Source organism: Plecotus auritus (assembly GCF_963455305.1).
Source record: "Plecotus auritus genome assembly, chromosome: 3".
NCBI lineage: Eukaryota > Metazoa > Chordata > Mammalia > Chiroptera > Vespertilionidae > Plecotus > Plecotus auritus.
Window position 1 is genome coordinate 2,497,297 of NC_137772.1, and position 22,736 is coordinate 2,520,032.

General features: G+C 62.4%; 1 protein-coding gene across 6 annotated transcripts in view; it reads right to left on the reverse strand.

Annotated features, from left to right (window-relative positions):
* Positions 1-12,413: 12,413 nt before the first annotated feature.
* The window catches only part of DLGAP2 (DLG associated protein 2), a 282,363-nt gene continuing 272,040 nt past the window's right edge, over positions 12,414-22,736 (reverse strand). For all 6 annotated transcript variants that reach the window (XM_080659612.1, XM_080659611.1, XM_080659609.1 and 3 more), the window contains 2 exons: positions 17,617-17,769; positions 12,414-14,558 (listed from right to left, as the gene is read on the reverse strand). In XM_080659612.1, coding sequence (XP_080515738.1) covers positions 14,340-14,558; positions 17,617-17,769 — 372 coding nt within the window. In that variant the 3' untranslated portion in view covers positions 12,414-14,339. The remainder of the gene's footprint in view (positions 14,559-17,616; positions 17,770-22,736) is intronic.

Genomic DNA, 22,736 nt, shown 5'->3' on the forward strand with positions numbered 1-22,736 from the left:
TCTCCTCCCCCTCCTCCTCCTCCTCCTTCTCTCCCTCCTCCTCTCCCTCCCCCTCCTCCTTCTCCTCCCCCTCCTCCTTCTCCTCCCCCCCTCCTCCTTCTCTTCCTCCTCTTCCTCCCCCCTCCTCCTCCTTCTCCTCATCCTCTTCCTCTTCTTTCTTCTTCTTCTCCAAATATATTTTTATTGATTTCAGAGAGGAAGGAAAGGGGGAAAGTAACTTCAATGATGAGAATCATTAATCGGCTGCCTCCTGCACACCCCCTACTGGGAATTGAGCCACAACCCGGGCCTGTGCCTTGACCGGGAATTGAACCCTGACCTGCTGGTTTATAGGTCAAAGGTCCACCCTGAGCAATGCCCTGGGCTGGGAGCAGAATTCTTGAGAGGACACAATGTACTAAAGAAAATGAAACCGTCTGCTGTGTCCAAACACCGAGTGCAGAGACAGTGGATCTCAGCTCGCGACTGTGTCTTGGAGACATCACGCCTGGATGTGATGGTCGCTCACCTGGTGTCGCGCGGACACCGAGACACCGCCGAGGAAGGCGCTGCGGCTGTTCCAGCTGGGCCCCGAGCGCAGCCCCATGTTCTCGGGCCTCGTTTTCCCAAACAGAATGAGAGCAGCAGGCCCGCCGCCCAGGGACTTACTGCGGAACAGCGGGACAGCCACTGAGGGGACAGCCGCCCTGCCCGCGGCCCTGCCTGGTGCCGGGAGGTGGGCTCCGCCTGGCCCTCCTGCAGCCCTCCGAGGCCTTGCAGTTGGGGGGCCTGGGTGGGCGCAGCCTGGCCCGTGAATCCCTTCCTAGAGGCAACCAGGCCTGTCGGTTCCTGGGGGATGTGCTTTTTTTTTTCTTTAAATAATTTATTTTTTTAATTGTTTGAAGTATTACAAATAGTAGTACATATGTCTCTTTTTTTTCCCCCATTGACCTCCCCCCAGCCTCTCCTTCCCCCCACTACATGCCTTTACCTGACCCCACCCCCCCAGTGTCTTTTATCCATTGGTTATGCTTATATGCATGCGTACAAGTCCTTCAGTTGATCTCTTACAGCCCCCCACTCCCCGCAACCTCCCCTGCCTTCCCGCTGTAGTTTGACAGTCTGTTCAATGCTTCTTTGCCTCTGTATCTATTTTCCCCCCCTTTTCTTTCCTTTAAAAAATCTTGCCTCTGCAGACTAGAAATAAACGTATAATAACAAAAAATGTTTGAGTCCCAATTTCCATGTCCAACAGTTCTGAGCCCCCGTTTCAATGTCAAACAGTTCCTTACGTGTACATGTCAGCAATGATATCTGGATGGTGGGCACAGAGAGGGGATGTGCTCTTGAACAGCCGGGAGGCGGGATGCGCCTGCTCTCCCTGGGCCCTGGAGGCAGCAGACGTGGGACTCTGGTCTGGAGCCTGGGTGGGGGTGGGTGAGGTGGGGGCAGGGGGAGAATGGAGCTGGCTGGGGCCTCAGGAGGGCACTGCACACTGTATGTGGGCAGGGGTGGGGGTCCCCCAGCTTCAGGCGGAAAGCACTTTGCAGCGTGTCACAGAAATCAGGTCTCCCTGTAACTGGGGGCACGGTCCCGCCGTTCCTACAGATTTGCCTCGGTGCCTCCTGTTCCTGAAATTTCTCTTCATCAGGGGAAGCTCCTATTGGGAGGAAGTAGAAATGAGAAGAGAAAGGGCGTGTGTAGGACTTTGAGGAGAGCAGTGGTTTTGTGTGTGTGTGTGTGTGTGTGTTTTTTTAAATATATTTTTATTGATGTGAGAGAGGAAGGGAGAGGGAGAGGGAGAGAGAAACATCCGTGATGAGAGAGAATCATAGACCGCTGCCTCCTGCACGCCCCCTAATGGGGATGGAGCCTGCAACCCCGGCATGTGCCCCGATAGGGAATCAAACCGTGACCTCCAGGTTCACAGGTCGATGCTCAGCAATGAACCACACCGGCCGGGGAGAGAGCAGTGTTTTCAGGAACTCGGCCCCAGGACACGGAGTTTAGGCATGGCTGGGACTGAGGATTGCAGGGTGCCCGGGCCGGGGTGAGTCAGGCCTACATTCCAGTGCAGAGGAATCTGGGTCGGTGTAGACACGCCTCACCCCATCACGGGATCTCCGGGCGCTGGACCCACAGCCAGACTGGAAATTCCCTGGGATCCCAGCGGTGGCCGGCCAGCTGTGCACGGGGCAGGGAGGGAGGAGGGAGGTGGGGAGGGAGGCAGGGCCCAGCTGGGAGGCCCCCGCACTGTGACGGCAGCTGAGGCCACAACCCGGACACCGTCACCTGGGAGAAATGTTTGGAGCCGCCGAGGTCAGGCGTGCGGCCTGGCCTTTGTTTGGCAGGGAGCACTGGGCGGGGCGGTCCCCTGCCATGTTACGTTACCAACGGGAGTGAAAAGACCCCAGTCTTAGCGATGCAAGGGACACACGGTCGTTAGCAACACCGTATGGAGGTCTGAAAGCTGCTCAGAGAGCAGGTCTTAAAGGTCTCATTGTCACCGTGGTGACCCACGTCCACCAGGCTTGCTGTGGGAGCATTTCCCAAGGGACACAGCCTCTGGCTACACCCGAGGCTGATGCAATGCTGCATGTCCACTGCGCCTCCATAAAAAATAAATAAATAAAAGGAATCCAGGCCACGGGGCCAGTCAGCAGCCGCATCCCTCATCAGGGTGTGCTTGCGGGACGCTGCCTGAGGGTCAGCTTCCCGCACGCACTCGGCTGAAGGTTGGAATCCTGATCGGCCTGCTCCACTGCCTGCTCACGTCTGCGTGGGAAATACTTTTCACCTGGAGGGGAGGAGAACGTGGTGCCCCGGCCGGTGTGGCTCAGTGCATAGAGCGTCGGCCTGTGGACTGAAGGGTCCCGGGTTCCATCCCAGTCAGGGCACATGCCCGGGTTGCGGGCTCCCTCCCCAGTGGGGAGGGGGGAGGGTGCAGGAGGCAATGGATCAATGATTCTCTCTCATCATTGCTGTTTTTTTCTCTCTCTCCCTTCCTCTCTGAGATCAATAAAAACACATTTAAAAAGGAAAGATTTGTCACTTCCTTCTCTTGCGTCCTGTTAGTTTGCTTTTGTGCGGCGTGGACTTCTTCCTGAGTCAGCCTGTGAGCTCAGGGCGGAATGTGTCCTTCCAGAGCCTCCTGTTTCCAGGGCTGCGGGGCAGCGGGGCTGGGACAGCTGATTCCAACCGCTACGATCGCTTGCCCAGTCCCCTCGCCAGCCTCCTGGCGCAGAAGGCTGTGGAGAATCACGTGAGGTTCTGTGGCCCAGCCTCACACGCAGGTGGGTCGGCCTGTTTGCGGGGCGTGTGCTGCCCCCTGGGGGTCGGTCTCCGCGCTGCAACGCTCTTGTCCTGCCTCCACTTGGTGAATCCCATGTCATTGGCCGGAAGCCACCCATATCCCTGGGCAACTCGAACACGTTTCCCTCCACACACAGGTTGTTTGTGAAGCCCCTCGGCCCCTCGCAGCCCCCCCTTTTTTAAAAAAATACATTTTATTGATTTTTTACAGAGAGGAAGGGAGAAGGAGAGGGAGAGGGATAGAGAGTTAGAAACATCGATGAGAGAGAAACATCGATCAGCTGCCTCCTGCACACCTCCTACTGGGTATGTGCACGCAACCAAGGTACATGCCCTTGACCGGAATCGAACCCGGGACCCCTCAGTCCGCAGGCCGATGCTCTATCCACTGAGCCACACCGGTCAGGGCTCGCAGCCCCTCTTAACGCACAAACCCCCGAACAGACCTGCTGGGTGCCTGTTGCTTAATTCAAAGGAGAGCTCCCTGTCCGACGGTGGTGGGCGGCAGGTGGCCCTTCCGAGCGTGTGTGCGGGGGCTGCCCGCTCCGGCTCCGGTCCCGCTCATCAGAGACGCCTGAGGGCATTTCACGGGCCATCGCCCAATGGAGATGCGGGTGCGCCAGCCTCCAGCTCGGCCTGTTTGATTCTCTGATAAAACCCCTTCCCTGATACAGTGGAAACAGCGCTCATTGCAGCGACACATTTGAAATAGTTCATAGGCTTTTACAAAACTGCAGGCCACACATCCTTAGGGAGCACAGACCCCCCCAAAGGCTGGGCCTGGAGAATGCGGGGAGCCCTGGCGAAGGTCAAAAGTTCGTCAGCATCTGCCCCCGCCCCCCACCTCTCCCGTTAAGCAGAGAGTCTCCTGCCAATGGCACAGCTCCGAGCGGGGAGCCCCTCTGGTCCTGTGGTGATGCCAGCCCTGGGCCAGCCACCCGCGGGCCTGCTGGGTGCGGCCTCCCTCCGTGAGGCTCAGGCACCGTGGCCCCGACTGGACGCAGCCTTGACGGCCAGGGGACGCTGGCTCGGGAGTCTCGGGGGACGCGGCTTGGAACAGGAAAGCAGCTCCGAGACGGAGTCTGAAAACCCCCAGGTGGGCCCTCAGTGGGGCCCCTGGAACCCCCAGTTTCTGCACAGAAACCCCCGCTGGGGGGAGACGTGCTCCGGCTCGGCAGCTCCCTCTCATACCTGCCTTTTTTAAAAAATATGTTTTTCACCCTGACTGGTTTGGCTCAGTGGATAGAGCATCAGCCTGCGGACTGAAAGGTCCCAGGTTCGATTCCAGTCAAGGGCATGTACTTTGGTTGCAGGCACATCCCCAGTGGGAGGTGTGCAGGAGGCAGCTGATCGATGTTTCTGGCTCTCTATCCCTCTCCCTTCCTCTCTGTAAAAAATCAATAAAATATATTTAAAAAATATGTTTTCATTTATTTGTTTAGAGAGAGAGGAAGGGAGAGAGATAGAGAGACAGAAGCACCAATGATGAGAGAGAATCATCCATCAGCTGCCTCCTGCACGCCCCGCACTGGGGCTCGAGCCTGCACTCCAGGCCTGTGCCCTGACCCAGAATCGAACCCAGGACCTTCTGGTTCCTGTCGATGCTCAGCCACTGAGCCGCTGGCCGGGCTGTCCTACCTGTGACTCTGCTGCCCGCCGTGTCCCAGGGCCGTGCCCGCCCTCAGAGCCCTCAGGGGCAGGTGACGTCTGCCCGGGGCCGAGAGCTCCCTCCCCACTGTCCCCTGCAGCAGCGGGTGCCAGGGTGGCTGCGCCTCACAGGGGGGAACCTGGACGCCCGCATGCGCCCGCTCTCCACGGCCCTGGAATCAGGGCTCCACGTGGGGGCGAGGAGGCTTCCCCTCTCGGACCAGCGTCCATGCAACACAACGGGCAGCTGTGGTCGTTCGGAAAGTTACCGCAGACGCACTTCCCTGACCCTTCCCGGGCCTGACCCTACGTTGGAGGCAGGGGTGGGCAAACTTTTTGACTCGAGGGCCACCATGGGTTCTTAAACTGGACCGGAGGTCCGGAACAAAAGCATGGATGGAGTGTTTGTGTGAACTAATATAAATTCAAAGTAAAGGAGCGGAGGGGAGAGCAAGAGAACCGGATAGAACAGCCGGATCCGGCCCGCGGGCCGTAGTTTGCCCACGGCTGGTTGGAGGAGACCTTCTGTGGGGGCTGAACCCCAGTGTGGGGCACCTGCCTCTCCTGTCCGGCCTGGGGGACCCCAGCACATAATGCTGCCCCGTGACAGGCTGGTGACCAGGGGAGACGCCCAGGGATGGGATCCATCCCTCCCCCAGTGGGTCCCCCAGGGCCTGGGAGAACGTGAGGGTCCATGCTCATGGGGAGCCGGGGGTAGGATGAGGAATGCACGTGATTTCTCCCGCTCAGAAAGCTCACAGCCGACCCCACCCAGTGGACACATACATGCTGCTCCGTGTGACGGGGTGCTGGGGACCAGGCTGAGCATCGTTTGGGGAGAAGAAAGGAGACACCGACCAGTTCTCTCGGGAAGGACAGGGAGACCCCGGGATGGAGACTTGGAGGGTCGGCGGGACTTTGAGAGTCCACGGAGGCGAGGCCTGGGACGGGATTCACCCGAGGGAAGGCCCGGGGCCCCGGGGGGCTGAGTGGCGTCTGCGGGTGGGGCTGCGTCTCCTCCTACAGCGGGAGACGCTGCCCCGTGGCTGCGGGAAGACAGCGGCTGGAGCGGCAACGGGCCCAGAGGACACGGAGTTTGTGAGGTGGTGAGCAGCCGAGTGGGATCTGCCTGGGGGACAGGCGCCCTGCGGCCACGGGAGAAGCCGGAGACGGGGGAGAGCGGGGAGAGGGGCCGGGGGCGGTGCTCTGTGGGTACAAGGGCCGAGGGTCCTGTTGGTGTGACCGACGAGCGAGGTGAACGGAGAGAGAGGCTTGGACACCGGCTCCCCACGATGCCAGGGGTGCCCCAAAGCGCCCACCGGGGGAGGCAGGGCCCAGCCCCAGGGGGCCGGTGCTGCGGGCCGGGGTTCTGCCGTGGAGACGGATGGGGAGAGGGTGGGGGGCCCTGGGAAAGGGCAGGAAGGACGGAGGGGCCTCAGAGAGAGAAGGCTCTGCCCGCCACGGCCCCGGGGCTTCCCGGGAAGGGGTGCCGGGCGCAGAGGGAGGGCAGGCTGCCGCCGGGACAGGGTGTGCGGGGGCGGGGGGCGGGCACCTGGTCTGGACCTCCGCTGCTCCAAGCGATGCTGGTGAGATGAGGTTCTCACTCAGGAGTGTGACCAGGCCGTTTGGAAGTGGGTTTGAGCTCTCCGGGGAAACCCAGCTGTCAGTGTAAACCACGGCGACCGTGGGCGGGGCACCCCACGCATGGGGTCTGCGCCCGGATGGACCCTGAGCTCACGGCCACCGCCCTCCTCGCTCTCCTCGCTCTCCCGCTCTGCCTGCACTTAGCGATTTTACTCCAACGCCCCGTGGAAGCGGAGCAGAAGCGCCCCAAGGCCTCAGCTCACGGGAGCTCATTTAAGGTGGCGAAGAGCGAGGAGCAAGCTGTGAGCGCCCCCTGCTGCTCCGGCTGCTCCGCCCGCTGCTTCAGTGGGAGGTCGTCGTCGTTGTTAATTCACAGCCCACCTGGGGGGCGTCTGGGTTCACGGACAAGTGGGGAGGCCAGGACAGAGCCTTCGCCTCCCTCCCCCCACCCCCCGCCCACCCCCCCCCGTCCCCCGGCGGCGATGTCCTCGTCACCACGTTGCAAACGAACACCCCGGACTGTCCGGGGCTCTCACTGACCTGACCACAGTGACACGTGACAAGGCCACGCCCGGAAAGTCACACCTCACTGAGGGAGCAGGGGTAAGAAGCCCCAGAGGAACGGGGGTCCGTGGAAGACTGGAATGCTGGCCGCGCCTTTTCCACGCTGAGACCTGGCTCCTCCTTGCTAGGAAGCGAGTCACGTGGAGGGATTCCCGAGTGGACTCGGCCCCCGAGCGGCCCTGACACCGTGTCCGTGAGCCGCCGCGGGAATTCCCAGCAACCGTGTGTGACTCCCCGGGGAGGGGTCAGACGTAGACGCTCACCAGAGACTTTTCTTCTGCACCTTGTCCACTCCCCTCCGGCCTCCCAGGTGGAGCCAGTGGAGGGAAGTGCAGGGAGCTCGCCCTAATGGCCACGGGTGGGGATGGCCACGAGCAGGGAGGGCCACAGACAGTGATGGCCACGGGCAGTGATGGCCACGGGCAGGGATGGCTACGGGAAGTGATGGCCACAGGCAGAAATGGCCATGAGCAGTGATGGCCACAGACAGTGATGGCCACGGGCTGTGATGGCCACAGACAGGGATGGCCACGGGCAGGGATGGCCACGGGCAGTGATGGCCACGGGCAGGGATGGCCACGGGCAGGGATGTCCACGGGCAGGGATGTCCATGGGCAGGGATGGCCATGGGCAGGGATGGCCACAGACAGGGATGGCCACGGGCAGGGATGGCCATGGGCTGTGATGGCCACAGACAGGGATGGCCACGGGCAGGGATGGCCACAGGCAGGGATGGCCACGGGCAGGGATGGCCATGGGAAGTGATGGCCATGGGCAGGGATGGCCACGGGCAGGGATGTCCACGGGCAGTGATGGCCACGGGCAGGGATGGCCATGGGCAGGGATGTCCACGGGCAGAGATGGCCACGGGCAGGGATGGCCACGGGCAGGGATGGCCACGGGCAGGGATGGCCACGGGCAGTGATGGCCATGGGAAGTGATGGCCATGGGCAGGGATGGCCACAGGCAGGGATGTCCACGGGCAGTGATGGCCACGGGCAGGGATGGCCACGGGCAGGGATGGCCACGGGCAGGGATGTCCACGGGCAGGGATGGCCACGGGCAGGGATGGCCACGGGCAGGGATGGCCACGGGCAGGGATGAGCAAGGCAGGCACAGCTCTGCAGTCCTTCCTGCAGGCCTCATGCTCATGCTTCCCCGGGGGCTGTGGGGAGAGCTGGACAGGGAGCCCCTGCAGTGCCGGCCGAGGGCGCGGGCTCAGGGAGCACGGTGACAGGAGGGGACAGCTGCCCAAGGGGGCGGTGAGCAGCGGGGCCGCACCTGAGCTGGGTGTGCGGACGCATCCACGGGTCGCCCGACACGTCTCTTCCCGTTGCTGCTCAGGAGTCCAGGACAGCCAGTGGCTAAGCACCAGGGTTTACTGAGCCCCTCGGTCCGTGCCGTCTGCACCCACGGGGAGTCGCCGCCGTGGTGACGGGCCGTCGCTGCTGAGCTGGAGACGCGGAGGCCGTTTCGACAATGAAACCGGCGGCGAGGAGGGTGCCCTGCTCGCCAGGCGAAGCTCTTCGGTCGGAAGTCGGTACAGGTGTGTTTTTCCGGGTTCAGAACGGCGTGAGGATTCACCCCCACAGAGAGTCAACGTCGCTTCCCCAGAATTTAACGGCAGAACTACTTACAGGAGTTGACCGTGAGTGCGAGGTACAGAGGCCCAAGGGGGGGGGGGGCGGGGGAGGGGAATGCGTGAGCCGCTCTCCCTGTGACCGGACGGCGGGGAGAGCCGGCCAGGAGGGACAGGAGCCCCAAGAACGCACCCCTTCACGGCCCTAACGGAATGACCGCGTCTGACGAGCCGGTGTAACAAGAGCGAGCGCCGTGGTGACGGGGACTCGCAGGCTCCGCAACGGAACGCATCGACGGAACTGAGAAAGCGCGAGAAGAGCCGAAACCGGTGTGGCTCAGTGGATAGAGCGTCGGCCTGCGGGTCCCGGGTTCGATTCCGGTCAAGGGCATGTACCTTGGTTGCGGGCACATCCCCAGTAGGGAGTGTGCAGGAGGCAGCTGATCGATGTTTCTCTCTCATCGATGTTTCTAACTCTCTATCCCTCTCCCTTCCTCTCTGTAAAAAATCAATAAAATGTATTTAAAAAAAAAAAAAAAGAAAGAAAGCGCGAAAAGAATGACAGGGCGCCGTCCAGGGGGACTCCGGTCGCCCTCCTGCTGATAGGGTTTCATAGGTATGTATATTTATATATTTATATTTATGTATTTATTTGTAGACTTCTGTAAAAACTCTGACTACGCAGCTGGTGTCCTGGCTCTCACTGGCCTTCAGATCCTCACGGAGGCTTCTCGGGGCACCCTCGGGCGGCACCGGGGCGCTTGGCACGGGCCATGGGGGCCGGGGCTGAGCTGGTCCCCGCGTGACCGTGGGCAGTGAGAGGTCGAAGGTGGCGCGGGACCTGCCTCTCGTGTGAGGGGCGACATTTCTGAAGCGAGCGAGCGAGCCGTGAAGCAGAGGGAGGGACGTGCTGAGCCCTTTCGGAGTGAGATGAGCGCGATATGGGGAGGCCGGGGCGGGCGGGGGGTCTGGCGACGAGTCCGGGGTGACGCGGGGGCGGTGGGCGGCCCTGGGGCTCTCCTGGGCGCGCCATCCTCTGCATGGAGACCACGCTCCGCTCCTCCAAAGCGGGGCCTTTGCGCCGACGTTTGCACCGAAGCCCGGCACCGTCTGTCCTCCCGCCGGACGCCCCTCCGTGGGGCCGGGCGAGCCGGGCCGAGATGCTGGGGTCGGAAGCAGCAGCCATGAGGAAGTCGCAAGGCGTCTGAGGAAGGAGGGAGGGGACCCGGCCCCTCGTCCGTGTCTCTGCAGAACCTCCTGCAAGCAGCGCCGTGTGGGTGACAGACGTTCCTCTGCACACAGTCACCTGTCCAGGGTTTGGACGGAGCCTGGAAATCACGTCTCTGAGCGCTGGATGCAAACGCCGGGGTCAGACTGCCGGGCCAACGGTCCTGGTGTTTGTCAGTGCCGGTGGGAAGGGACGGTGGCTTCCTGGCGTGTCCCCAGGACCCTCCGTGGTCTCCACGGGGGCAGTAGGCCGGGCTCAGCATCCTTCTTCCACATGAACTTCCCTTCATCACTTTAAATTAAAAAAAAAAAAAATATATATATCTATTTACTGATTTCAGAGAGGAAGGGAGAGGGAGAGAGAGAAGCATCAATGATGAGAATCATGGATCGGCTGCCTCCTGCACGTCCCCTGCTGGTCATGGAGCCTGCAACCCAGGCCTGTGCCCTGACCGGGAATCGAACCGTGACCTCCTGGTTCGTAGGTCGAGGCTCCGCCCCTGAGCCACGCCGCCGGGTCCTTCGTCACTCTAATCTCTTCATCTCGTCTCCGATGCAGCTGAGCTCGAGCCATGGCGAGCACCTCGCTTCATCGCGGGTGCCGCCTGCTTCTTGCTCCTGGAAACATCTGGAACGTTGAGATCTGAGCCAAGAAGCAGCGGAAAATGCCCCGAGGTTGTTTCTCCACCTCCATACCGTCAGGACCCTCGTCGGCGGACGGCTGGGGCGGGGACCCGGCTGGTCCTGACCTGGAGAGGCCCTGCCCCTGCCCCTGCCCCTGCCCCGCACGCCCGTGGAGGACGCATTTGAGAACGGGACCACGTCACCTTCCGCCGCCGCCTGCTCCTGGGTGGTCACAGGCCCGGAGAGCCGGGTGCCACTGACCTTCACGCCACGTGACAGCGTCGAGGGCGGGACACCCCACGACGTGGGGCCCGCTGGCCGCTGTACGACCAGAAGCAGGTGGTTCGACGGCTGTCTGGGGGATTCTGGGCACCGCGTGGGATCCCGAGTCCTCCTGCGGCCGCAGTGCTGACGGGCGCTCAGCCTGACCTGAAAGGGCCCCGTCTGCTTCCAGCCATCCGGCCTGCAGCGGCCAGCGCCGTCACAGGACAGGCCGTGCCCGCTGGGGAGGCTCAGGTCCGGTCCGCCCTCGGGCGCCGGGTCAGGACAGGGCGCCCAGGGGGTCGCACAGCTCAGGCCGCCCACGCTGTGGCTTTCTACCTCCAAGCCTGGAACCCTGCGCTCCACGCGAACTCTCAGCGCAGACAGACGTGCAAAAACAAGAGCAAAGCCCTCGGCCAGGTCCCGGGCAGGCACGGGCGGCGTGGGGTCGCAGCAGGAAGGAATGCCAGAGGCGGCTCACGCCTCGAGGAGAAAGGAGACGCCGGGACGGGAGCCCGCGGGGCACATGGAGAGCTGAGCCACGTAGGCCGTTTCTGGGGACCCGGCTCCACGCGCCTGGGCTGGGCTGGCCCACTTTTTGGGGGGCGGGGGGGGGGTTGCAGAGCAGGACCCAGCAACGCGTCCACGTTCGCGGGGACCGGTCAGCGCATGCTTGTGGGGGTCCTGCTGCCCCCACCGAGACCACGGACCTGGCACCACAGATGGCTGGGCAGACGCAGACGTGGCAGGCGGGACCTTCTGACCTTTCGAGGTCTGGGAGCCGGTCAGCCCAGCCTTGCGTCTCCCTGAAGGCGGGCGCCGTCCTCCCGCCCCGGCCACGGGCCTCTGACTACCGATCGCTGACGATGGAGAGCCTGTGTGGTCAAGACCCTCTCCCTGTCCCTCCCGACACTCCCCCAGAGTGGTGGCCCAGCCCTGGCCGGGGTGGCTCGGTGGACAGAGCGCCGGCCCGCGGACGGAAGGGTCCCGGGTTCAACTCCGGTCTAGGGCACGTACCTCGGTTGCAGGCTCCTCCCCGGCGGGTGCAGGCGGAAGGCAAGATCAATGTGCCTATCTCACATCGGTGTTTCTCTCTCTCTCTGCCTCTCCCCCTCCCCTCCACTCTGAAAACCAGCCAATCCTCGGCCGAGGCTTAACCGAACCGTGCCAAGTGGTGACGTGACACCAGAGCTCAGTCTCTGTGGGAATAAATGAGCTCGACGGACTAGCAAGTATTCTAAACGGTTTTATTTCTCTTTACAGGTAAGTGCGTAAACATGGCTTATCTCTGCATTCATGAGGGGAGGTCACGGGGGGCACTTGGTCGGGCCACGGGAGCCGCGGACGTTCTGTGGGGCCCGGCGTCTGCTCCGCTGTCCCACAACCGTCTTTGGGATTCGGGGGGGCCAAACGGGTCCCTCCAGGTTCCCCACAGCAAGGCAGTGGCCTCTGCCACATTCGGGGGTCGGTGAAGGTGTTCACCTCGGAGCGGTGTAGGCCAAGACTGTGTGTGTGTGTGTGTTGGGGGGGGGGGGTGGTTTTAGGATAAAAATGAGTCTACAAAACATAAAAAAAAAAAAGAAGAAACTAAATCCAGTGAACACGTTCGTTCGAGTCAGGATTAGAGAGTCCGGGATCCAAAATAAATACGTATTCTCTAATTCCAGAATTTGTCATCGGATGTTTTGCACAAGGTCAAGGACGGCAGAGAAGGCCCCGGGGCTGCCGGCGGGCACGCGTGTGCGGCTGGCGGGCCCGGAGTCCCGGCTCCCCCGTGGGGTCCGCGTGGCTGGGCTCCCCGAGAGCAGCTCCCCCGCCACGGCCCCTGCGGCGGCTCCGACGCCGACGCTGCGCACGCTCCTGCTGTGACTGCCACGGGGGCACAGACGAGGCCTGGGGACGGCACACGGCTCGGGTTTAGGTGTTTATTTAGGTAGAAAAAAAACGCTTTGAACACTCCGGGGAAATAGGGCTCGTTATAGAAGAATATTCCAGGGAAATAGTATCATTATCATTATCATTATTTTTTTTTTTGCATTTTCAAGGATATACATTCGTACTGATTTTTGCTTCCAAATATATTTTAAGGCTGTTTGGTAAACTATATACCGGATATGAGGTTCAATTTACAGGGTGCTGCTCTTCCAGGGAGGGAGTTCTTAACGACTCAGCTTTAAAGAAGTAAAACTGAAGCGAGACAGACATGCGTGAGGGTCCACTGCGCTCCGAGGACGCCCATGCTCGGTGCGGTGGGGGGCGGGGGGGGGTGCAGGCTGGGGGGGGGGCGCCCCTCGCTGTGCCCCGGCAGGTGCCAGGGGCAGGGAGCTGGGCGCGGCCTAAAGTGCGAATCACAGGGCGGAACAAAGTGCTACGTGGGGGGCCGGGGGGGGGGACGCGGCTCTGCGAGGCGGGCGGCGGGCGGAAGACGTGGTGCGGGGCGCGGACACCTGTGCTCGGGGAGCGCCTGCCTTCACCTGGGGGACGGGGACCCCAGTGGGGTCGGTGGTCACATTTCTCCTCTGCGACAGCGACCCGCCTGTCCTTCTGGCCTGACGGTCGCCGTGGCGAAGTTCACACAAAACCACGGAGCCTTTGAGTCCTTCCTGCCGCTCTGGAGCGCCCGTGAGAACCGCGGACCCCGGAACCCCTCCGAGTCCCGGCTGAGGTCGCCGCGCCGGACCGTCCCCATCGCGACTACAACAGGCGGCCTGGGGCGGGGGGATCTGCGTCTCTGCTCCCCGCGCACGCCAGACGGGCCCCCACAGTCCTAGTCCTTAAACCGTTCCCATCACAGCGGTCGCGTCACGCTTTCTGTTGGTTGGTTTTCCTCGAGGGCACCCTGCGGGGTCCTCCCACAGCGCTGGGGGCCACGCACGCACCTATGACCGAATCCCACACAGCGGGAGGGGGAAGCTGACCGACGGACCGTGTCTGGACGGCGTCTGCTCCCCGCCCGCCCGCCTGCCCGCCACGGGAGCGCCAGCCGCCTGGACACCCACCTTGACCGATGCCTCCCCCCCCGTCCCCCCCCCTCCCCCGTGAAGGGACACTCCTCACGTGTCGATGGTGCTGCTGGGCCTTCCCGGGGTCAGACCCGGGCCTCTGGGTCATGGAGACACACGCGGGGGAGGGTGGTGGCTGTGGAGGGGCCTTCCCGCTCGTTACCATACACTTGGCACACGGAACATGGGGCTGGTCAGCGGGACAGGAGAAGCGGTCTCCCTGCACGTCGGGGGGCGGGGTGCCTGCATGGGGGGCGGGGGGGGCAGTGCCTCCGGGGAGTGGGGAGATGCACCCGTTTGAACGTGTGTGTTGTTCTTGCTTCTGATTATCTCACGATTTATAAAAATAGAAATAACAAAATGTGAGCGGGTCCCCCTCCAGAGGCGTGTCCTGCTCTCCCGAGAGGTCCCCGCGCCTGCCCGTCACGGCCACCTGTGAGCCAGACCGTCCCGTCCGTCCGGGAGATAGAAAAGATGTGTCTGCGGGCGGGCGGGCAGGCGGGCGGGCGGGGCCCCTGTGCGGTCCGCGGCGGGAGCCCAGCAGAGACGGTGGCCTCGTCCTAGAGCCGCGTCTGGGCCTCGGGGATGTAGATCTCGATGCTGTCGGCGCGCTCGCCGGCCGAGTTCTGGCGGAAGGACGCCGCCCGCTTGGCGGCCAGCAGGCGCCTCCGGGCTTCCTGCCGCTGTCTGTCCGGCAGGTCCAGGGACTTCTCTCGCGTGATGGGGAACTTCCCTTTGGGGGGCTTCTTTGGTATCGGAGGGGGGACCTTCCGTTCTTCCTGAAAAGCATCACACAGTCGTGGCGTCAGGGGATCCCCGGGCTGCGTGCGGCAGCACCGCCCACCGCCCCGCATCCCCGCGGCCCTGCCTCCGCACATGCCCGCTGTGTCTCCCTCACATGCTTCGGGCCGGCGGGGGGGGGGGGGGCGGGGGGGGCGGGGGGGGATGTTGGCAGAGAGCTTGCAGATAAAGAAATCAGCTCTGCACACGAGCAGCTAGCGTCTCCTTGGTCTTCCATCCCTTTAATTCCATGGCTGCCACCCCCCTCTTCCTGCGGTTGCCTCTGGGACACGGGACCACGGGAAACACACGGGCCCGTCCTGTGAGGGTGCCCCTGGCACAGGGTCTCCTGGGCCTCGGGGCAGGGGCTCCTGGAACCTGCCCCTTTCTGGGGTGCTGTGTCCTGGGCTGGAACCGTCCTCAGGTGGGGGCCGCGCGCCAGGCAGGGCTGGGGCTCCCTCCCGTCAGTCCCCCAGGAAGGAAAACCGGGCAGGGCTGGGGTTCCCTCCCGTCAGTCCCCCAGGAAGGAAAACCGGGCAGGGCTGGGGTTCCCTCCCGTCAGTCCCCCAGGAAGGAAAACCGGGCAGGGCTGGGGCTCCCTCCCGTCAGTCCCCCAGGAAGGAAAACCGGGCAGGGCTGGGGCTCCCTCCCGTCAGTCCCCCAGGAAGGAAAACCGGGCAGGGCTGGGGCTCCCTCCCGTCAGTCCCCCAGGAAGGAAAACCGGGCAGGGCTGGGGCTCCCTCCCGTCAGTCCCCCAGGAAGGAAAACCGGGCAGGGCTGGGGTTCCCTCCCGTCAGTCCCCCAGGAAGGAAAACCGGGCAGGGCTGGGGCTCCCTCCCGTCAGTCCCCCTGGAAGGAAAGCCGGGCAGGGCTGGGGCTCCCCCCCGTCAGTCCCCCAGGAAGGAAAACCGGGCAGGGCTGGGGCTCTCTCTTGTCAGTCCCCCAGGAAGGAAAACCGGGCAGGGCTGGGGCTCCCTCCCGTCAGTCCCCCAGGAAGGAAAACCGGGCAGGGCTGGGGTTCCCTCCCGTCAGTCCCCCAGGAAGGAAAACCGGGCAGGGCTGGGGCTCCCTCCCGTCAGTCCCCCAGGAAGGAAAACCAGGCAGGGCTGGGGTTCCCTCCCGTCAGTCCCCGAGGGAGGAAAACGGGGCAGGGCTGGGGTTCCCTCCCGTCAGTCCCCCAGGAAGGAAAACCGGGCAGGGCTCCGCCTGCCTTCAGCCCCGCTCCGCAGGATCTGCACTGAGCGCTTTATCAGAACCACCTTCCTCAGTCTTTACACACGACCCCGACCCCGTCACGGCAGGACTAGCCCCCGGGCCGCTGGGCGCGAGTCCATTTGTGGCTTCTGTCCAAACTGTGCGTCTGCACCCCCGTCCCCTGGGGAGAGGGAGCCTGTCGGTCTCTGGTGGGGCCTGTGTCCAGCCTGGAGGCCACGAGGCAGCAGGGCCCCTGGGGCAGCCGGCGGCGATGACTGTGGCTTTCACTCTAATTACCTGGCTGTGCACCCCCAGCTGTGCACCCCAGTTCTGCACCCTAGCTCTGTACCCCAGCTCTGTCCTCAGCTCTGTCCCCCAGCTATGTACCCCAGCTCTGCATTCCAGCTATGCCCCCAGCTCTGCTCCCCAGCTCTGCACCCCAGCTGTGTACCCCAGCTCTGCACCCAGCTGTGTACCCCAGTTCTGTACCCCAGCTATGCTCCCCAGCTGTGCAACCCCGGCTCTGCACTCCAGCTCTGCTCCCAGCTCTGCACCCCCCCAGCTCTGCACACCAGCTCTGCACCCCAGCTCTGCACTCCAGCTCTGTATCCCAGCTCTGCACCCCAGCTCTACACCCCCCAGTTCTGCTCCCTCAGCTCTGTACCCCAGCTATGCTCCCAAGCTCTGCACTCTAGCTCTGCCTCCAACTCTGCACCCCAGCTCTGCACCCCCAGTTCTGCCCCCCAGCTTTGCACCCCAGTTCTGCACCCCAGCTGTGTACCCCAGCTCTGCACCCAGCTGTGTACCCCAGCTCTGCACCCCCCAGCTCTGCACTCCAGCTCTGTACCCCAGCTCTGTACCCCAGCTCTGCACCCCCAGTTCTGCGCCCCCAGCTCTGCACCCCCAGCTCTGCACCCCAGCTCTGCATTAATCACCACTGCCCCGTGTCTGCTGCACTGATTTTCCCTGTCATTGCATTTGAATAATGTTGGTCCAGATCTAGAAAAATCAGATTATGCTTATTCAGAACTTCTCTGAAATGTGCCAGGGAACCCATGTACTTGTTGCTAAGTCACGCCCACTTGTGAGCCCCACGACAGACGGTATCTTCGGGGAGAAACACCCTCCAGGGCTCAGATGTAACGGGAAATGCCGCCCGCTCTCAGGGCCACGCTGCCAGCTGCCGGGAAGTTTCTATCACCCAGCTGCCACTCAGGTTCAAAGGTCTGTGCCACCAGGAGGTTTACCTGCGGCGGAGACGGCCTTGCAGCCTGTGGGAAGCCCTCTTAGCATGACCCGAGGGACGCTGGAGGAAAATGACTCAGGGGACAGACCCGGGCAGGGAACGGGCGACATGGACGTGGGAGTTTTGGTTAGCACAGGGGTGGGCAGACTTTCTGACTCGAGGGCCACCATGGGTTCTTAAACTGGACCGGAGGGCCGGAACAAAAGCATGGATGGAGTGTTTGTGTGAACTAATATAAATTCAAAGTAAAGGAGCGGAGGGGAGAGCAAGAGAACCCTCCGCTCTTTCGGCTCCGAGGGCCGGATAGAACAGCCAAACGGGCCGGATCCGGCCCACGGGCCGTAGTTTGCCCACAGCTGGTAGCGTCTTCTCTGAACTGTTCCCGACCAAGAGATTTGGCAGGAGCGGCTGCCACTACATACGGTCAATGATTGGAACTGCATCCCAGCGTATATGTACACGTGTGCACACGCAGACACACATATGCACACACACGCGCACACGCGTGCACACCCTTGATCCTGCATGACCAAACACCCGGTGCGACGCCGTGCGTGGGCAGCCGCTTCTGCGCTGGCCAGGGAGCTGCGGGGCCGCGCGGGGCCGCGCTCACTCACCTTGCGCTCCGGAGACGCCGTCAGCTTCCAGTCGCCGAGCTTCAGCTGCTGCAGCTCATCGAACTTCATGCTGACGTCCTCCACCGAGAGCTGCAGCATGTCCCAGTAGCCCGCCAGGTCCTGGGAGGTGGGCCTGGGCATGGCGCTGGGGTCCTGGGGACACACAGCGGGATTAGAGCCGGGACAGCGGGAGCTGGCAGGGGGCTGGGGGCCTCTCCGGGAGCGGATTAGGGAGAAGCCAAATGCCAATTCGGATGCAAATATTCACCGGGGCCCGGTTTGCACACGTGTTTGTGGACCGTTTAAAACAGGAAAAGGCTCGCGCAGGGGGCACCCAGGTTCGAAGCGGGGACCTCTTGAGCTGCAGTCTAACGCTCTGCCCCGAGCTCCCCCTCCTGCTGACAGTGGCTGCTGGTTGACAAAGTCCCTACGGGTCCACTCACACGCGGGCTGTCGGTGCTGACTCAGCAGAGCCGCCCGCCTGCTCGGCGGCACTTGCAACTCCGACGTCATAACCGCTCCCTCCCCCAGACGGCAGAGCACCCGGTCGCACCAGCTCGGGGGCCCCTGCCGGTCCCGACATCAGGCGGAGAGGAAGGCCAGGGCCAGCCCGCTTCGGGGCGAGGACCGGCCGCTCTTCCCTGCTCCCGGGTGGGAATGCTCAGGCCCCCACAGTGTGGGCCCGGGACCGTCCCTCCGTGCCCCGCGTCTCTTCAAGGCCTTTGACCTCAGCCTTCGTCTTGTGTGTCCCGCTCACACAGCTCACAACTGCATCCCGTCTTTCCTTTCGCCACTCCCTCCCGCCCGTGATAACGTACGTTTCCTAAACTCTCTGTTTCTTTGCATTTCTCAAAGAAATTATGGAAAGGCTACATACACATGGTGTGACGCCAGCTCTGTGACCTCCTGGAAAAGGCGGAACTACGGGGACAGGGACGGGTCAGGGACGGGACAGGGGCTGCCGTGGGGATGGGCAGGGGGAAGGGGGAGCTCAGAGGGTGTGGGGCAGGGCAACTGCTCTGTGTGACACTGAGGTGATGGACACACGTCATCACACGTCTGTCCCAGCCCCCAGGGGGCACAGCACAGAGCGACCCTGACGCCCACGGCGAACTCTGCATGACGATGGGGTGTCCGTGCAGGCTCCTCCGTGGTGACAGGTGTCCCCCCTGGAGGGAGGGGTGGTGGGGCCGTGCAGGTGGGAGTGACTGTAGGTGGGAAATCTCTGTGCCTTCCCCTCCATTGCGCTCAGAACCTAAAACTGCTCTAAAAATGAAGTCTATTAAGAATGTGCAGAGCAGGGTCCTCAGACTTTTAAAACAGGGGGCCAGTTCACTGTCCCTCAGACCGTGGGAGGGCCGGACTATAGTTTAAAAAAAAAACTATGAACAAATTCCTATGCGCACTGCGGGCCCGGACGCGTCGGCTGCTCAGCAGGACAGGCAGCGGCCCCCGGCGGGCCAGATCCATGTCCTCGGCGGGCCGCATGTGGCCCGCGGGCCGTCGTGTGAGGATGCCTGGTGCAGATACTGCACTGGTCCCCATCTCATCCTGAACATGTCCCTGGGGCCCCGGAAAAGTGGCGAACGGACGAGCGCTCCCGGCTCCACACGTCCTAGAAGCATCAGGGCCGGGCCGGGCCGGGTCGGGAGCCCGGTGCCTGCACAGGACCACACGGTCTGCGCTGCGGCGTGACGGGCCAGCCCCGCCTCCCAGCTCTGACTCCCAGGCAGCGACACCTGACAAATGTGCCATTTGCTCCTCTGCAGAGAGGGCCAGCGGCTAGATCCCCTGCCGGAGGGCCGGTGGGGCCCCGTGCTGCTTCCTCTCCCAGGCCTGCTGGACGGGCGGGCGGGTGGGCGGGGAGCTGTCTGTCGTCTGCGTTAAAGCCGGCCCTTCCCTCCCCAGAGGGCTGGCCGCCTGGCCGCTCCCGCCCCACAGCCCTGGCCCCTGGCCGGCGCCACCGCTGCCTCCCGCCCCTCAGCCCCAGGGCCCAGGCGGCTTCCTCCTGCACGTGGCCAGCCTGGAGGCGTCTGAGTTAGCAACCCCCGGCGAAGGGTTCGGGCGATTCGCACATGGTTCCGATTCGGCGAGGGCCCCTCTCCTTACACAGCCAGGACTTCCTGTGGGTGAATATTTGTCTGAACTGGCTTTAACCGTGCGGTCCTCAGCCTCCTCTTCATCGCCGCCTGAAGCACAAAGGACCTTCGGTTCGGTTCGGGTTAAGCTGCCTTAACCCGGCTCTTGGTCTGTGTGGGCGGCTGGGACAGACACAGCAGGACCAGGATCACGGACCACAGACCCACGGATGTGGATTCTCCCTGGAGGCCGAGCCCGGGGGCAAGGTGCTGGCGGCGTCTCGTCCCATGAGCCTCTCTTCCCGGTTCCCGGCCTCACACGGGGGAGGGGAGGCAGCTCTGGGGTCCATTTAAAGGAGACACTGATCCTGTCCCTGGGCTCCACCCTCACGACCTGATGACCCTCAAAGCCCCGCCTCGTGACCCCATCCCACGGGGGTCAGGATTCCGACGCGTGAGTTTGGGGACATTCGGTCTATATCCGCGTCAAAGTGATCACTTTTTTTTTTTTTTTTTTTTTTTAGAGAGAGAAAGGGAGAGAGAGAGAAGCATCCATGATGAGAGAATCGCTAATCAGTTGCCTCCTGCACGGCCCCTACAAGGGATCGAGCCCACAACCCAGGCATGTGCCCTCACCGGGAATTGAACCCTGACCTCCTGGTTCATAGGTCGGTGCCCAACCACTCAGCCACACTGGCCAGGTAAAAAAAAACCTGATCACTTTTAAAAAATATATATATTTTTATTGATTTCAGAGAGGAAGGGAGAGGGAGAGAGAGAGAAACATCGAAGAGAGTGAATCATTGATCAGCTGCCTCCTGCACAACCCCCACTGGGGATCGAACCCGCAACCCGGGCATGTGCTCTGACCAGAATTGAACCTGGGACCCTTCAGTCCGCAGGCCGACGCTCTATCCACTGAGCCACACCGGCCAGGGTTGCTCACCTTTTTTTGTTGTTAATCCTCACCTGAGGCTATTTTTCTATTGCTTTTCAGGGAGAGTAGACGGGAGGGAGGGAGAGAAACACTGATGTGAGAGACATGGACAGGTTGCCTCTTGCATGTGCCCCGACTGAGGGTGGGGAGTGAGCCCACCACTCAAGTACGTGCCCTTGACTGGGAATCGAACCCGTGCCTCCTTGGTGCGTGGGCCGATGCTTCAACTACTGAGCAGCACTGGCCACGGTCAAAAATGACCACTTTGGCCCCAGCCCCTTTCTGTGGAAAGAAAGCAGCCAGATGGCAGCTGCCGAGCGGCCTGCCCGCCGCCCTCCCCGCCCTCCTGCGAGGCCAGTGTGTCTTGTGTTCTGTGTGAGGCGGTTCTTGTCCTGAACCACCAGGGGGCGCCTGCGCCCTTCGAAGCCCTGACCACAGGCTGCAGGCAGCAGCTGGGCACCGGGGCCCTCACTGCTGTGTGTCCGCTCAGCCTCCGCCGCACACCGACCGACACAGCAGCCCTGGCCGTCTCCGCGGTGGCCGTGCGGCCATCGGACCCCGCCATCTGGGCCCAGGGAGGCTCACGGCCTCGGACACGCTCGGTCCTCACCGGAGTCCCCGGGAGCTTGCTGTGTCCCCCTCTGACTTCAGGGCGCGGGCGGTCCTCTTCTGAAGGCCTGGCAAGTCCCGGCATCCATGGCTGGGCTCCGGTCCTGGTGCCTGCGGTGGTCCCGGTGCCCATCCCCCGAGGGCAGACATCGTCCTCCCCGTCGCTGCTCTGGGCCGACGAGGCCGGTCCCTCTGGGCCCTCGGAGCAGAGGCGGGGCTGTGTGGAAACCGGCACAGCCAGGCCCGGGGCCCCGGAGGTGCACATTCGGGTCCCCCGTTTGCTTACGGATTTTTATAGACGTCATGGGGCCAGGCCAGGCCCCTGCCCCCGCAAAGCCAACCCCACCGAGAGTCCCCGTGACACTGCAGCCACGCAGGACCCCACGGCTGCTCGCTCCGACGGTGGAGGTCCCTGCGACGGGGATGCCCATGCCCGGCGCCCCCATCTCTCTGTGCCAGTGTGCGGAGAGGGGCTGGCAGCCCGGGGGGACACACCCAGGACTGTGGCAGCTCCAGACGCAGAGTCAGATCCTCAGGGCTGAGGCACTTCCCGTCTCCACCAAGCGAGCCGGGCCTGGCGCTGCTGGTCCGAGCACACGGGTGGCCCACGGGTCGCCTGCAGGGTGAGCCTCCCTGGGTGAGTCGCCCTGGCGGGTGCAAGCATGACCGTTCTCTAAGCGAGAGCAGTTTACCCTGAGACGGGGAGGGACCCAGGCTCGCCCGCGCAGGGGCAGGGCGGCAGGCCCACGGCTCTCTCACCGACGCCACTCCTTTACGAAGGGCGACTGAGGAGCTCTGACAGGGAGGCAAGAACACGCCTGTTAACACGGTGAGTACACGCTCCCACAGCTTCACGTGTCTTTCCATCGCCACCACATGTCACAGCAAGACGGTGGCATTTCACGGTGAACTCTCACGGGGTTAATTGGAAAATATTAGAGAAAACATACTTTAAACGATCCCAATTAGAAGGGGTGGATTGCCAACTCCAGCGCTCTGCTCGCTTTGATGTCTCAGAACACCCTGTATATTCACTGTCTCCTTGCAAATTAAAGCACCAAGCGAAACCAATCACACCACCCGCCCCCCCCCCCCACCGTCCCCCCTCCTTCGCGGCAGGAGGCCTCCGAGAGCGATTTGCATGTTAATGGGAATGTCTGGTCCGCGAAATCAATGTCTGGATCATGAGATGGCCACACACTAACGTGAATCCCATCAGTTATTCCTCCAGGTGCACTCAGCGAGCACGTCTTTAGTCGGATAAGAAATGTGCGCAGGTGCCCAGACCCACTCGCATGCACTTATACATGGATGTGTAAGCATGTATATGTGTATGTGGAACATGTTTAGACATAGGAATATTTACATGGAAGTAAGCATATATAAATATGTATATAACTAAGTATACATAAACATAATCCTATATATTAAAAGCGTAATATGTATATCGACCCGTTATTATAATAATCCTATATAATAAAAGTGTAATATGCCAA